Raw genomic sequence first — 13,226 nt, 5'->3', positions numbered from 1 at the left:
GAAAATACACTTGTTAAAAGTGTGAAAAAAGGCACCCTTTGCATTTAGGCCCGTTAGGCCCGTGCAGTAATCCGCCCTTGGTGGTGCAGTGGAGTAGGGAAGTCAACAGGGGTGTAAAGACAAAGGGGTCAGTTGTCCCCGGCCCAGGGAGGTGGGGGCCCAGACTTGGGCCACCATTACGTTTTATGTATCGAGTGGGGGTGTAGGGTGGTTCAGATGACTTTGTCCCGGGCCCGCCAAAAGCGGCATAGCACCATGATGTAACATCCAAAGAGTCCCGCATAACATTCAGGGGCCTGCCATCAGTTGTTTGGGATCAATTTACTTTGAAACAGCTGGGGCGCCCCTCCCTCCAGCCCTTTCCTGCTGAAAGGTGCCTCGCTATGAGGTCAAACCCTGAGGCATTCAGAGGTTGCCAGGTTTGCCGAGGCACAACAGTTACTTGCATTACTTGGACTGTCGCCCCAAAATCTCGGGGCACAGTTTCCAGTTTCTTTTAATAGTGAGCTGGTCAAGTGAGGAACATGTGACACCGGAAACGCGTCTGTTCACCTGGTCTCACCTCCTGTGCTATCTGCTAACCCCGGCAGTGTAGGGCTGGACTGACCGTTGACTCCAGTAGTATAGTATTTAAGCTTGGCTGTCACGCAAAGGTCGTAGACAGGAAACTTGGCCTGGAAAAGTCCACACAGCTCAGGGGAGGTGGAATTAACAGGCGTCTTTTATTTGTTTTGTTAATTATCATTTTTAAAGAGCTTTTTGTCTTCATTTTGGATAGGACTGTGGAGATCATGACAAGAAGGAGGGGTAGGGTAGCGAGGGGTAGGGTTTGTACAAGGTGGTGCTGTGGCCTCGTGACCATTGTCTGCCGGGTCAAACCTACCACCATGGCCTGCAACCATGTGTTTTCATGTGTTTCCCGTCACTGCAGAAGAGCTGATCTTTCACATTTTGTCCTCTTATCTGTTTTTAACCAGATGCTACACTCAATCTACAACCATTTTTTGCAGCATCTGATTTATATATAAAAAAGTACCTCCCTCACTCATCCACTCAATGTTTTCCAGGATGTCATGAAACTGTTTTGGTTTGTCTGGCATGATAGGAAGCAGAGAATTGAAAAAATAACAAAAACAAAAGCGCTGCAAAAACACCTGGACCAATGTGCTTCCTGCTGTTAGATAACACACTATTGCACTGTGAGTATCCTGACAGGAGACATGATCAGGGAGGCAAGAGTGCCAAGGGGACCCGCCACTGACATTGTTCTGGTCAGGATATACTGCAAGACCTGGAGTGCAGTGCCCTCTGCAAAAACTTTGAAACAGCAGAAACTTTCATTTAGCGCAAACACAGGTGACTGAAGAAAATATAGCTACAAAAATCGTCGAAAATTGTACAGGGCCTACTGTGCAAAGGGCCTCAGGCCGGAATCGAACTCGGGTTGCTGGCGTAATGGTATGGTGTCTTAGCTCCTTGAGGCACCATGCCCCCAAAAGTCCTCTTTTAACCATTCCTCATGCTGGGTCAGCTTGGACCTCTTTCAGTGTTAGCAGTTTGATAATAATGTGCTATGGTACATTTCCTAGGGCAACTCCCAGACTTCTTTTTCTGATGCGCTTGAGGTCGACCAGATGTTTGTTTTTATTGTGGTGGTAAAACCATTGTAGACAGAGATCAGTAAATGATTTAAAATGGTCCAAATGTTTGATCATGAACCAACACCACAACAGGACATGGCAGCCATTTGAGTTTGGCCACCCAGTTGTTTCCAAGACATTGGAGGCCTTGAGCTCCCTGCTACTGGTCTGTGCGTTGCTAGATTACCACTGTCTGCAGTGGTGCACAGCATGTAGAGTACAGCATGCACAGCGTGTCAACACAGTGCACACACACACACACATAGGGAAGCCAATGGTCAGTTGTTCTGGGCCCACGGAGAGAGGAGGCCCAGCATTGGGTCCTCATCACATTGTATGTATTGGGTGGTGGGGCCTTTCAGATTACTGTTTCGGGCTCGGCCAAAGCGGTCAGCGGCCCTGTGCACATGTGTACACAGTGCAGAGTTTGGACAGCTTGTCTCCTCCGCTTTGGGCAGAAGTGAAGACAAAAGGGGAAGTGGAAACAGAAGGGGAAGCTGACCCTACCTGATAACAGAAGCACGGCTGTCTTCATCGGAGATGGCCATAGAGCTCTTGTTGCAATTTTAAGAAGTGAGTGGTAATTCTGCTTCTCGTCTATGCGGTTCTTGCAAAAACTGCAACTCACCCCCACACTGACCATTTCATTTTCACTTTATCCACGATGTTTCAGTCATTAGACCTTCATCACGATGAAGAAAGAAACATAGTGTATAAAGTTCAAAGAGAAATGGTCAGCATGCGTGAGTTTTATAGCTTTCTCTGATCAGTGACCTTTGGGTCATCTCATCAATAGCTGAGGTGTGCGAGAGAAAAAAAAACAAACAAAAAAACGCAAGTTATGCGTTTCCAGCACCCAGCAGCACCCGTTATATAACTGGCAAGTAGGTGAGGCAAGAGGCACACCCCGAACATTATTTTGACATTTTTAGGAGACGTTACATGGGCATGCATTAGATTCCCCATTTGGAGTGCAGTTGACACATGAACTCTCTGCCATAACAGAGGATGTAATATATACTGTACATACACACGCACACTCTCACATATACACATAATAACTGCTATGTGGCATTAAAGTAGGAGTATTTACATTAACAGTGAACAGCTCATCGGCTTACCACAAGGTTCATGCAGTGGTAAGTATGTTAAGTGCAAAAGGGCGTATTGTTTGCATGCCTCTCTACTACACAGGCCGATTTGCATGCAATTTTCTTTGTCTCGTTTTCATAGGTCAACATCATGAGTCATGTCTTTGTATGCAGTTTATATAAAAGCACATCTAGGAATAAAGCCAGACACCAGAGTGTTTGCAAAGCTGAATTTTGAAGACGGGAGCTTTGTGTGGATGCCACTCGAGGGCCCCCTGAGATGGCTGATTTTGGCCTATGCTGAGGCAACAATGACCTGCACACCTACCATCACCATTGCCTCAACTTGAACTAGTGCCACCACTACGGACTACTGACACTTCTCTGCGTTAGTTTCTACAATACTCTGATTTTGTATGGCATACTTATTATAATATTGCATTTAATCACTTTCTTTAGTCGCATTCTTCTCTTTTGCCACTTAAAGCACTGACTTGACCCTGAATCAGTTTCGAAATTTGTGGATGTGCATGGAAGATACTTGACTGAGTGAAACTTTTGGCCTATGCTGAGCCTCATCCAAATGGTGGGGACACAAGCAAACAAACAAACAAACAAAACAAAGTAAGGAGATAATACTTACGAGGCATGATCCCTTGACTGACCAGCTCCTCTCGTGTACGTCGCTGCTGTAGTTTGAGCTGTAGGACTGCATGTGGAGAGAGGGGTAGAGACAGAGATACAGAGAGATGGATAGAAAGGGCGACAGAGAAAAAGAGAAAGAAAGAGAGAGAGAGAGAGAGAGAGAGAGAGAGAAAAAAAGTGTCAGTCAGATGTTGAGCACCGACAATGTTGAAGAAGTGATGATGACGGGTAGGCTTGCTCTCTCGCCGTCTCTCCGAACTAATTGACTTTAGCAGGCCATTCCCATCGATGCTTCTCTGAGTGTTTCTATACGAGCAAGTGGCAGAGAGTAGTGCAATGTACTGAGGGTGACCACCGCTCTTTCCTTCTCCTCTCCTCTCTCTCTCTCCCGCTCTCTCTCTCTGTCTTTACGCCCTTCTCTCTTCTCTCTCTCGTTGTCTCTCGTTTACTTGTTGCTTCACTTCTGGCTGTGTGTAAGGGGAAGCAGTAGTGGTGTGATGGGGGGTGGTGTTACACACTTCCTGATTCTGCACACTCAACCGCTGCATCTGATGCACGGCAAAACGCGGCGGCAAAACTAGTGTGTTTACGTGTCGGAATATGAGTGTGTGTGTGTGTTGCGTTGTGTTTACGGTGGTGGTCAAATGGAGGGCAAGCGGGTGGGGCTCACCACCTGAGAACTACATGGGAGACCGAACTGGGGCTCCGAATGACCTGAACTGTGTGCGAGTGGGCAAAAAACACTTGGGCGCAAAGGGTTAAAAAAAACACCTCTATGCAAAACGGGATTTGAATACTGCGTACAACACAGTTTCTTTGTTTTTCAGAAGTGACCGTGTTGAAACGCATGCGATGGATGTGTCAATCCTCAACACGAAGACAGGAGGCTACTCTCGACTTCACAGGTGGGAAAACCCGTGTATATAAAGTTACAAACCCTGCCATATTTTTGCTCCAGCCGATTCAATGAACCAGCTGACCCCAATTACCACTTCCCTTAAGCGAGGTTGATGAGCTAATTTGTGAAACCACCTGTTTTGAGGGCACAGGCAGACGGAAAACCTCAGCAGGACTTTTACTCTGTCAGTCCAGTTTTTACACTTCTGCTCTACAGGGCCATGAATAATTTAAGAAAAATAAATTGTCCACAAGATGCCAGTTGTGTGTTGGGTAGTAAGTTACCATAGCAACAAGCACTGCGCTCCAGTCTGACCGCTTTGACCAGTCCACTGATGCGTTTGCCCACTTTCTAGTTCTAGGAAATAATAACCAATAACATTTGCTATTTTAACTGACCAACACAGAAGAGGCTCGACTTAGCCGAGAACCACAAGGTGGTCTTGGCAGTGTATACAACATCAACCCAAACAGTTGTTACGGACAGGAGAGGAGGTAGTGGTGTGTGTGTGTGTGTGTGTGTGTGTGTGTGTGTGTGTGTGTGTGTGTGTGTGTGTGTGTGTGTGTGTGTGTGTGTGTGTGTGTGTGTGTGTGTGTGTGTGTGTGTGTGTGTGTGTGTGTGTGTGTGTGTGCGCGCGTGTGTGTGTGTGTGTGTGTGTGTTGCCGACAGTGTGTGTTGCAACAGTGTGCACCCAAGAGAGGCCTTGGCCAGGCTGAGTGAAGTGGACAGCAGCCGGCTGGCCGTGGCATCCGAGGGAGCAGGCGCACACCTGTCGCCGTGGACGACCTCTATGACATCATAGCCAACAGTGGAACACTGACGAACACTGTGGAACACTGGCAACCCTACAGTTCACCTTCAACAGCAGGAGGACTGGGACGGGGTTGGTGGGGGTGTGGGGGGACAGACTGACAATCTCTCAGGGGGAGGAAACCAATCCCCCTACATTGCAGAGTAATTACTTAGTGGCCTTCTGGATACCCATAGATATAAACACACCCACACACAAACACTCAAACATGTTTGGGCCTCTAAACATATCCATTCCAAATGCATACAGACACTCTTTTCCCTCCACACATATACAGTGTAAGCACGTGCACACATATATGCATGCAAGCAAACACAAACACACACACACCTACAGTCTTGGCTCATGTGCCAAGGCTATGCGACAGCCAGCAGGAGGGCTGTGTGTGCTTATGCCACTTGGGACCAGAGAGGGACCAGGCGGGCAGGACAGTCTGGCACAGGTGGAGAAGGAAGAAGGCTGCCACAGCACATACAGTGCATGCCAATAGGGATACATACAGGCATAACATAATGGCACATTTTTTGCCAGTGGAACCAGAGAGAGTAGAGAGAGAGAGGTTCCATTGGTCCATTGTTTCCGTGTTCTACTATTGCAAGGGGGAAGGGGGGGGATCCCCCTTTAGGCAGACCTAAGGACTGTTCTATTCAATGTAGGAGCATTATGACACGCCCCTTTAGGCAGACCGGAACCTGGTCACGTTAGGTGCCCATAGACACCTATTATGTTGGCATATCTCTATATACTTAAAGAATCTCTGGTAGAACCACACAATGCTACTTCTGTGGGTAACACTGTATTGCAACACCCCACTGCCCTCCGGTCACCGTGCACATTTTAACTTCTTTCTGATTTCACACTGTACCCTATCACAGCATACCATACCTCCACCTCACTTTGCAAATATGTTTGTGTCGTTTTAATTGCACATGTCATACAAAACAAAGTCCCCTGTGTAATGTCAGGTATGTACAAGTATAAATAAAATGACAATGAAGTACACTTGACTTGACTATTTGCCACACGCACAAACAAACCAAACAGAATAATGACCATCGCCTGCTGAACATAATGTTGTTTGTGCTGCTACCACTGACACTGCTGTTGCTGCCCCTGCCATCCAGTGTCATGTCACATTCTCATCATTCATTCTGTTGCTTTGCTTTCAGTTTTACTGCACCACTCAGCTCTCCCGCCCCAGCAATACAGACTATTTCAAGCCCCACGGCAGGCCTGAGAAGAGCAGAGTAGAGTAGAGTAGAGTAGAGTAGAGTAGAGTAGAGTAGAGTAGAGTAGAGTAGAATGACAGCGGTGAGGAAAGGAAACACAAGCTCGCTCTCTCTCTCTCATACACACCTATTTGTGAAGCTGGGCTCTATTACTGTAAATCAAAGAGACATTTGTATAAGTACCCGTTGCTCAAAGCAGTCACAGAGGACAGAGAGAGAGAGAAAGCGAGCAAGAGAGATAGAGAGATAGAGAGAGAGAGAGACAGAGACAGAGACAGAGAGAGAGAGAGAGAGAGACACAGAGAGAGAGAGAGAAAGAGGGAGATAAAGAGAGAGAGAGAGAGATAAAGAGAGATAGAGAGACAGAGAGAGAGAGAGAGAGAGAGAGAGAGAGAGATAAAGAGAAGAAGACGAAGGAGAATGGAGAGAATAGAGAAAGGTGGAGGATGCTACAGCTGCTCTTCGTCTAATTCCTGCACATTTGTTTCCTACTGTCACTGAAACCGAATGTACAACATTAATAACACAAAAAAACACAAAGGGCTTAAAAAGCAAAACAAAAAGTTGAGCACTAAAATAAGTAGCAGCTGGCAGAGCTGCCAACTGGGTTAATCCCCGGCCTCACTGTAGAGCTGGGCATAATTAAAACACTCCCCACCGGGCCCCTGACCCTGACCACACACACACGAACGCATACACACACACACACACACACACACACACACGCGCGCATCAACATACACACACGCGCATCAACATACACACACGCACATCAACATACACACACGCACATCAACATACACACACGCACAGAAGGTATACACACACGCACATAGTGAATGTATGTGCACACACATGCGCACAAGACATACACTGCGCACACGCACACACACACACACACACACACACACACACACACACACACACACACACACACACACACACACACACACACACACACACACGTGGCAACCTAACACACAATAACCAACACACTGGTGACATTTGGACATTGTGACAGTGCAACAGTGACAACCCAACACTGTGAGACAAAGTCATATATGTATTATCATATTTAACAAGGGGTTAACTACATACAATCTATTTCCTGAAATGAGGTGGAGTGTTCCTATAACCTCTAGGCCACGACTGCCCCCACAGGTATAACGGTATGACATCACCCATTCCAACCCCACAAACCCCAGTCACCGCGCTGGAAAACCGGTGACAATTTGATACATTGATGGCGGTCGAGTCATCTACTTAAAAGAGAGATGATATCATTTCCAATCACTCACAGAGCTCTCACTCTTTTTTTAAAAAGCACACTGTGCAACGCATTAGCAGATACAGGAAGGCTGACAGGCTCTGACACACTTGCACTCTCCGATGAGTCACGCAACTAATGGCCTGTAAGCCCCACCATTGCCCTCCAGTCCCGTCCTGACATGAGTCGCTCACTACAGTACAGTACATGCATGCCCCACGCCATTGCCCACCTTCGACCAGGCTACGATAGGCCCACCAATGCCCTCATAGACAGTTTTTGCATTGGGCAAGGTCGGGCAACTGCCCAGGGCCTCATCCAATCAGGGGCCTCATTGTCACGTTACGGCATTCCTGTGCATTCATACATCATCGATTACTATGTAATAAATTGAGGGGAGCCTCAACATTTTTCTTTGCACAGGGCCTCGGATGTCTTAAAACCGGCCCTGGCCGCCAGTCATGACATGAGTAAGGCACTGCAGGACATGCATGCACATGGTTTCCCATACATAAGCCATTCTGTGGCATGGCACCACACACAAGCACGTAGCACCACAAATTGATCAACAGCAGCACATACAGTGCATGCCAATAGGTTTACAGGCACAACACAATGGCACATTTTTTGCCAGTAGCTTTTGCCCAGGAGTAGCTTGCTACATGCACGCCCCACCATCTCCCACCTTCTTTCAAGCTATGGTAGGTCTGCCCCTCGTAATCCATGCTGTTCTCTCCTGGCTTGCTGGAATCCGGAATCCCGGATATCGGTTCACTTGAAAAGCAGGAAGTGTCCATGTGCAGGCAGTGGTTGGTATCCAGCATGGTGACTCAGACTGTCTTCCAAGGATACTTGGCTCGGTACACGGATTAATCAAGTTCAATACACAGCTTAATGAGAATGATAATCCTATCAACTGAGTCATCCAATTATACTAAGATGATGATGACAACAGACGATAAATATACACATTATTTTAAATTCCAGCAAGCTTTTACAGGCTACTGAACGGACAAGGCATCATTCCTGAGACCTCACTTGGTCCACTGTTGGTCGAGCGGTAAGCACCATGTCCCGGTATCCTCAATAGATAAATGGAAATGTACAACGGCAAAAATAAAAACGACTCATCGCCTTTGGTGTGTTTCTCTTTTGGTTGTCGACAAAAAGTTTTGATCCCTTCATCTCTCGATTCTGGTCATGTTCTCTCTGGTCTCTCACACCACTTTCTCAGTCCTACTCCTCAAAGTCAAAGCCCTCAAGTTACTCAAGCTTGGTAGTGGTCACACACCGACACAGTTCAAGGAGGACAAAATCATTCAGGAAAAAAAGCGAGAACGGAAGAAAGAAAGGGCAGACGAAAAACACATGAGTGAAGGAGAGCTGAGAAGAGAGCTGCGGCACAGAGCCTGCTCTGGCCACTGTGGCAGCGTCGCTCCCTGGTGGAGAGGAGGGCAGGGGAGGAGAGGAGAGGAGGAGATGAAACGAAAGGAGGGTCTGTCGCAGTTCCAATACGCTGTGACTCCACTCCCTAACCTCCTCCTCTCCACCTCCTCCTCTCCTCTCCTCTCCCAGTCGTCAGCTGTTGCCTCTCATTCATTTGCAGCAGAGGACACATCCCCATCCCCCTACTGGACAGACAGACAAATTCTCTCTCACACACACACACGCACAGACACACACACACAACCCCCCCCCCCCCCCCTCCCCCCCCCCTCCACACACACACACACACACACACACACACACACACACACTTGGATTGACAAACATACATAGACGCAAACACACACACGGACAGACAAACATATATAGACACAAACACTCACACTCACACACCCTCACACCCCAAACCCAACAAGTCTCTCTCTCTTCCATACCCTTTCCCATAACCACCTTCCACTATTGCGAGGCAAGTCAAAATTCCAACTGGATGGATACTCCTCGGAATACTGTAATCGGAATTGCTTTGACTTCCCTTAAGAGGCACGGTAGGTAAACCTAACCCTTCCATGTGGTAGTATAGTGGTCGTAAACTAACTGTAGAAAGAACGTAAATGAACACATTAAAAAATAAAAAATAAACGGAGAAATAGACAAACAAACAGCGCTTCACTTTTCCCCACCAGTCCGAATGACAGGAAGGTTGAGCTAATGTCTGAACAGGATCTGCTCATAATCAAATCATCATTGTCAAATAAAACACACAAAGCACATCATGTGATGCACAGTATCAGTGTGGTCAGATGAGGCTAACAACGATGCCATGTGTGTTGTATAATGTGTAAAAGGGCATGGCTTGGTGCCATTCTCCCCCCATAGAGGAGTGTGAGAAGACTATAGGACTGAGGGGGTTTCTACAAGGATGGTGTGGTGGTGGTTCCCACAAGCTTGACCCCATGTCATGGAAGAAAAACTCCAGAGAAAACACACAAGCGTAGCGCCAGACGGCAACATTCCAGCCTGCAGTGACCGTGGCAATCACACCCAAACAAACAAACCCACAGCTACAGTCAGACAGACAGATGGACGAAAGTGTTTGTGTGTGTGTGTGTGTGTGTGTGTGTGTGTGTGTGTGTGTGTGTGTGTGTGTGTGTGTGTGTGTGTGTGTGTGTGTGTGTGTGTGTGTGTGTGTGCGCGCAATGGGAAATGCACGCAGGCACACACGCACACGCACACTTCAAAATGCTTGCAAGGTCCCTGCAGTCCATATGCGCTCTCTTTCTCTCTCCCTCCCTCCCTCCCTCTCTCTCTCTCTTTTTTTAAATAGCAGGCGCAGTTGGCCTGGCTCTATATTCAGCACAGCATCACCTGTGCAGGCCATGGCTTGGGTTACTCACAGATCTAGCACCCGCGCTATGGCACTCACGCACACACAAACACGGGTGACGCATACACATTCGCACCCACCCACTCACACACACATATAGAAAGACAGAGATACAGAGATAAACACATGCACACGGACAGACAGATTACTAAACGCAGACGCGCACACACACAGATCGAGACACACACCCACATGCTTTCAGTTCAAGTTCAGTTCAGTTGATTTTACTCCAAAAACACCCTTGTGTTAATATGATTCAACTGACTAAAGTATCAGTCTGACATTATAACTCCACCTTTATCTTGTCTTAATACTGACAAGGGTAATCCAAACGGGCACCTTCTCATTATTACGAGTTACACATATTAATGGCCGGTAAGCATACCTCAGACCACCATTTTGTACAGAAAGCTTTACGTTACATTGTCTGACGATCTGCTGAATAACATGCAACGGCATGTCGCTTTCACATTCCACCTCACGTGTAAAAATACGTCCTTGAGGCTAGTCAAACACAGACAGTTGACTTAAACACAACAGTTGAGTTAAACATTATGAAGTGCATACTGACTGGACTAAAGTATAAACTACAGCCTTTACAGCTGGGGCCTGGCTGTGTTATGGGGTATGCGTATGTATGGACTCTAGCCAATCCTTCCAACACGCCCTTTAGCAATGGCAGCCTGTTGATATTTTCATATTGCAGTAATATGTAGCCTGCCCGGGTATTCCAACATGGTTAAGTGATGAACCTGGCTAAATTAACATACAGAAAGTGGTAAACCTACGAATAGATGGCCTGCAGGCGTAATTTATTTAAGAAAATGAGCCGTCCATGCCCTTATATTAGATGATTTACTATCTCAAGGTTAACTTAACCTGGGTTACAACTGAACCAGCCTCTTGGAATACCTCAGCGTGTCAGCATGTGGATATTTTCATCGCGATAATGTGCGGCCTGCCCACACTTCTTGTGGCAAGACTCTACTGCTCAAAAGGTTGGGTGGCGTTGGGTGGAGGAGGGAGAAGGGGCCGGGCACCACCTTACCACCTACGACCAACCTCGTAATACATACATTCCTCAGAAACGCACTACCAGGAAGTTGGCAGTATGCGCGCAGAGAGCGCTGCATATCATACCACCTCCACCACCAGCCAGCCATCACCCTAGTCAAACACATCCCATAACCATTAGGTGTGGACGGCTGGAGGACGGACAATGGTGCAAAGTCCACCGTGTCCCAGACAAAAGAGGTCTGTTTTAAGTCTATTCCTTCATCCTGATTAGTCACTTTCTTTGGAGCTGTGATTAATCAATGTCCTACACAATAGCACTGACCACAGCAAGTAATCTTCTACTTATGTCGATCGCCTGATAGTGTATTGATGGATCAATCAAACGATTCATATCTACATAATATATTTCATTTATGCCAAAGGGAGAATGGGCATCTGGTAGCTTGCATGACACTCAATGTAAGCATTCCTATTCAGTTCTATTCTATATACGCATCAGCAAAACAAAGACAGGCAAATGATCAAAACAAAACACCTTTAAACAAGGAGGAGTCACTGAGTTTTATGGCTTTACACAGGCTGTCGTGAGATAAAGTGTGTGTGTGTGTGTGTGTGTGTGTGTGTGTGTGTGTGTGTGTGTGTGTGTGTGTGTGTGTGTGTGTGTGTGTGTGTGTGTGTGTGTGTGTGTGTGTGTGTGTGTGTGTGTCCTCATGTGAAACTACACCTAATCATGCGGTAGACTGTTTGAGTCATTCACATGCAACACAGTACAAAGGTGCAGACAGCGACAAATATGACGAAAACAAGCACATCTATCAACTACGATGAGTCACTTGCATTTATAGCTTTATGCAGAATGCAGCACAATAACGCATGTGTGTGTGAGATTGAATGTGTGAGTGTGTGAGAGTGTGTGTGTCGATTGATCAGTAGAATACCCAGAAGAATACCCAGACATCCATAACTCCATGACAGTGTTTCTCAGGATCTATGGCTCATTAGTGTAGTTAGTCAAATATTTTTTTGACAATAAGGGAGGCGTTGGCAGGCTTATGATGAGGTCAAAGGGGAGTTTGTTCAAAAAACGTTGAGAGCCATTGATCTAGGACGGGTGAGGAACCTAGGTCTCGAGTGCCGTTTGTGGCCCTTGAGGCCATTTTATCCGCCCCCCGATATCATTTTAATGTTATTCAGCTTCACATGAAATATGACATATTTTGTAAAGGAATCTTATAAAATGCATTTGCAATACAATCAAGTTATATTCAGGGAACCTTGAGAAGGTGGTGTTTGTTTAAAAAGGTGGCTGCCTTCAGTATAGGCCTAAAGTGAAGGGGAAAATCCTGGTTTGTGTTTATAATACGGCCCTCGGAGGACTTTAACGGCCCTCGGATAAATTTGAAGTGGCCCTTTGAATGAAAAAGGTTACACACCCTTGATCTGGGACATCCTTTTAGCTGTATGTCACAAATGTGGTTTACCACATAAAGTGCAGACAGCCATGAAAGTGACCTAAATCAAAAACAAAATACCAACGAACAACACTGAGTTACTCACGAGTTGTGTTTACAGTTTTACCCAGGATGCATCGAGATAAAGGGAGTGTGAAGTGGGGTGGGGCCACGTTAAGGTACAGCACAGTACAGGATCAACACACTGACACACTGACAACCATAACAAATGCTGGGCTGGGCTGTAAGCTACTGTAGTCCTCAGTGCACAGTCATCACACAATGAGCAACCACATTTTTGTATTGTTTAAGTCCAGGCTACTATACTTCTTTCTTTTTATGAATAG

General features: G+C 46.5%; 1 protein-coding gene across 7 annotated transcripts in view; it reads right to left on the bottom strand.

Annotated features, from left to right (window-relative positions):
- Positions 1 to 13,226, bottom strand: part of mrtfab (myocardin related transcription factor Ab) — a 56,268-nt gene that overhangs the window by 16,974 nt on the left and 26,068 nt on the right. For 6 of the 7 annotated variants that reach the window (XM_063221717.1, XM_063221719.1, XM_063221718.1 and 3 more), the window contains one exon: positions 3,375 to 3,440. In XM_063221717.1, coding sequence (XP_063077787.1) covers positions 3,375 to 3,440 — 66 coding nt within the window. Of the gene's footprint in view, positions 1 to 3,374; positions 3,441 to 8,266; positions 9,261 to 13,226 lie in introns of those variants that run through there. The other variant, XM_063221721.1, reaches the window with a different exon arrangement.

Source organism: Engraulis encrasicolus, chromosome 17 (assembly GCF_034702125.1).
Source record: "Engraulis encrasicolus isolate BLACKSEA-1 chromosome 17, IST_EnEncr_1.0, whole genome shotgun sequence".
In the NCBI taxonomy this organism is placed as follows: domain Eukaryota; kingdom Metazoa; phylum Chordata; class Actinopteri; order Clupeiformes; family Engraulidae; genus Engraulis; species Engraulis encrasicolus.
Note: the sequence above shows the minus strand (reverse complement) of the source record. Positions and strands in the feature narration are given on the sequence as shown.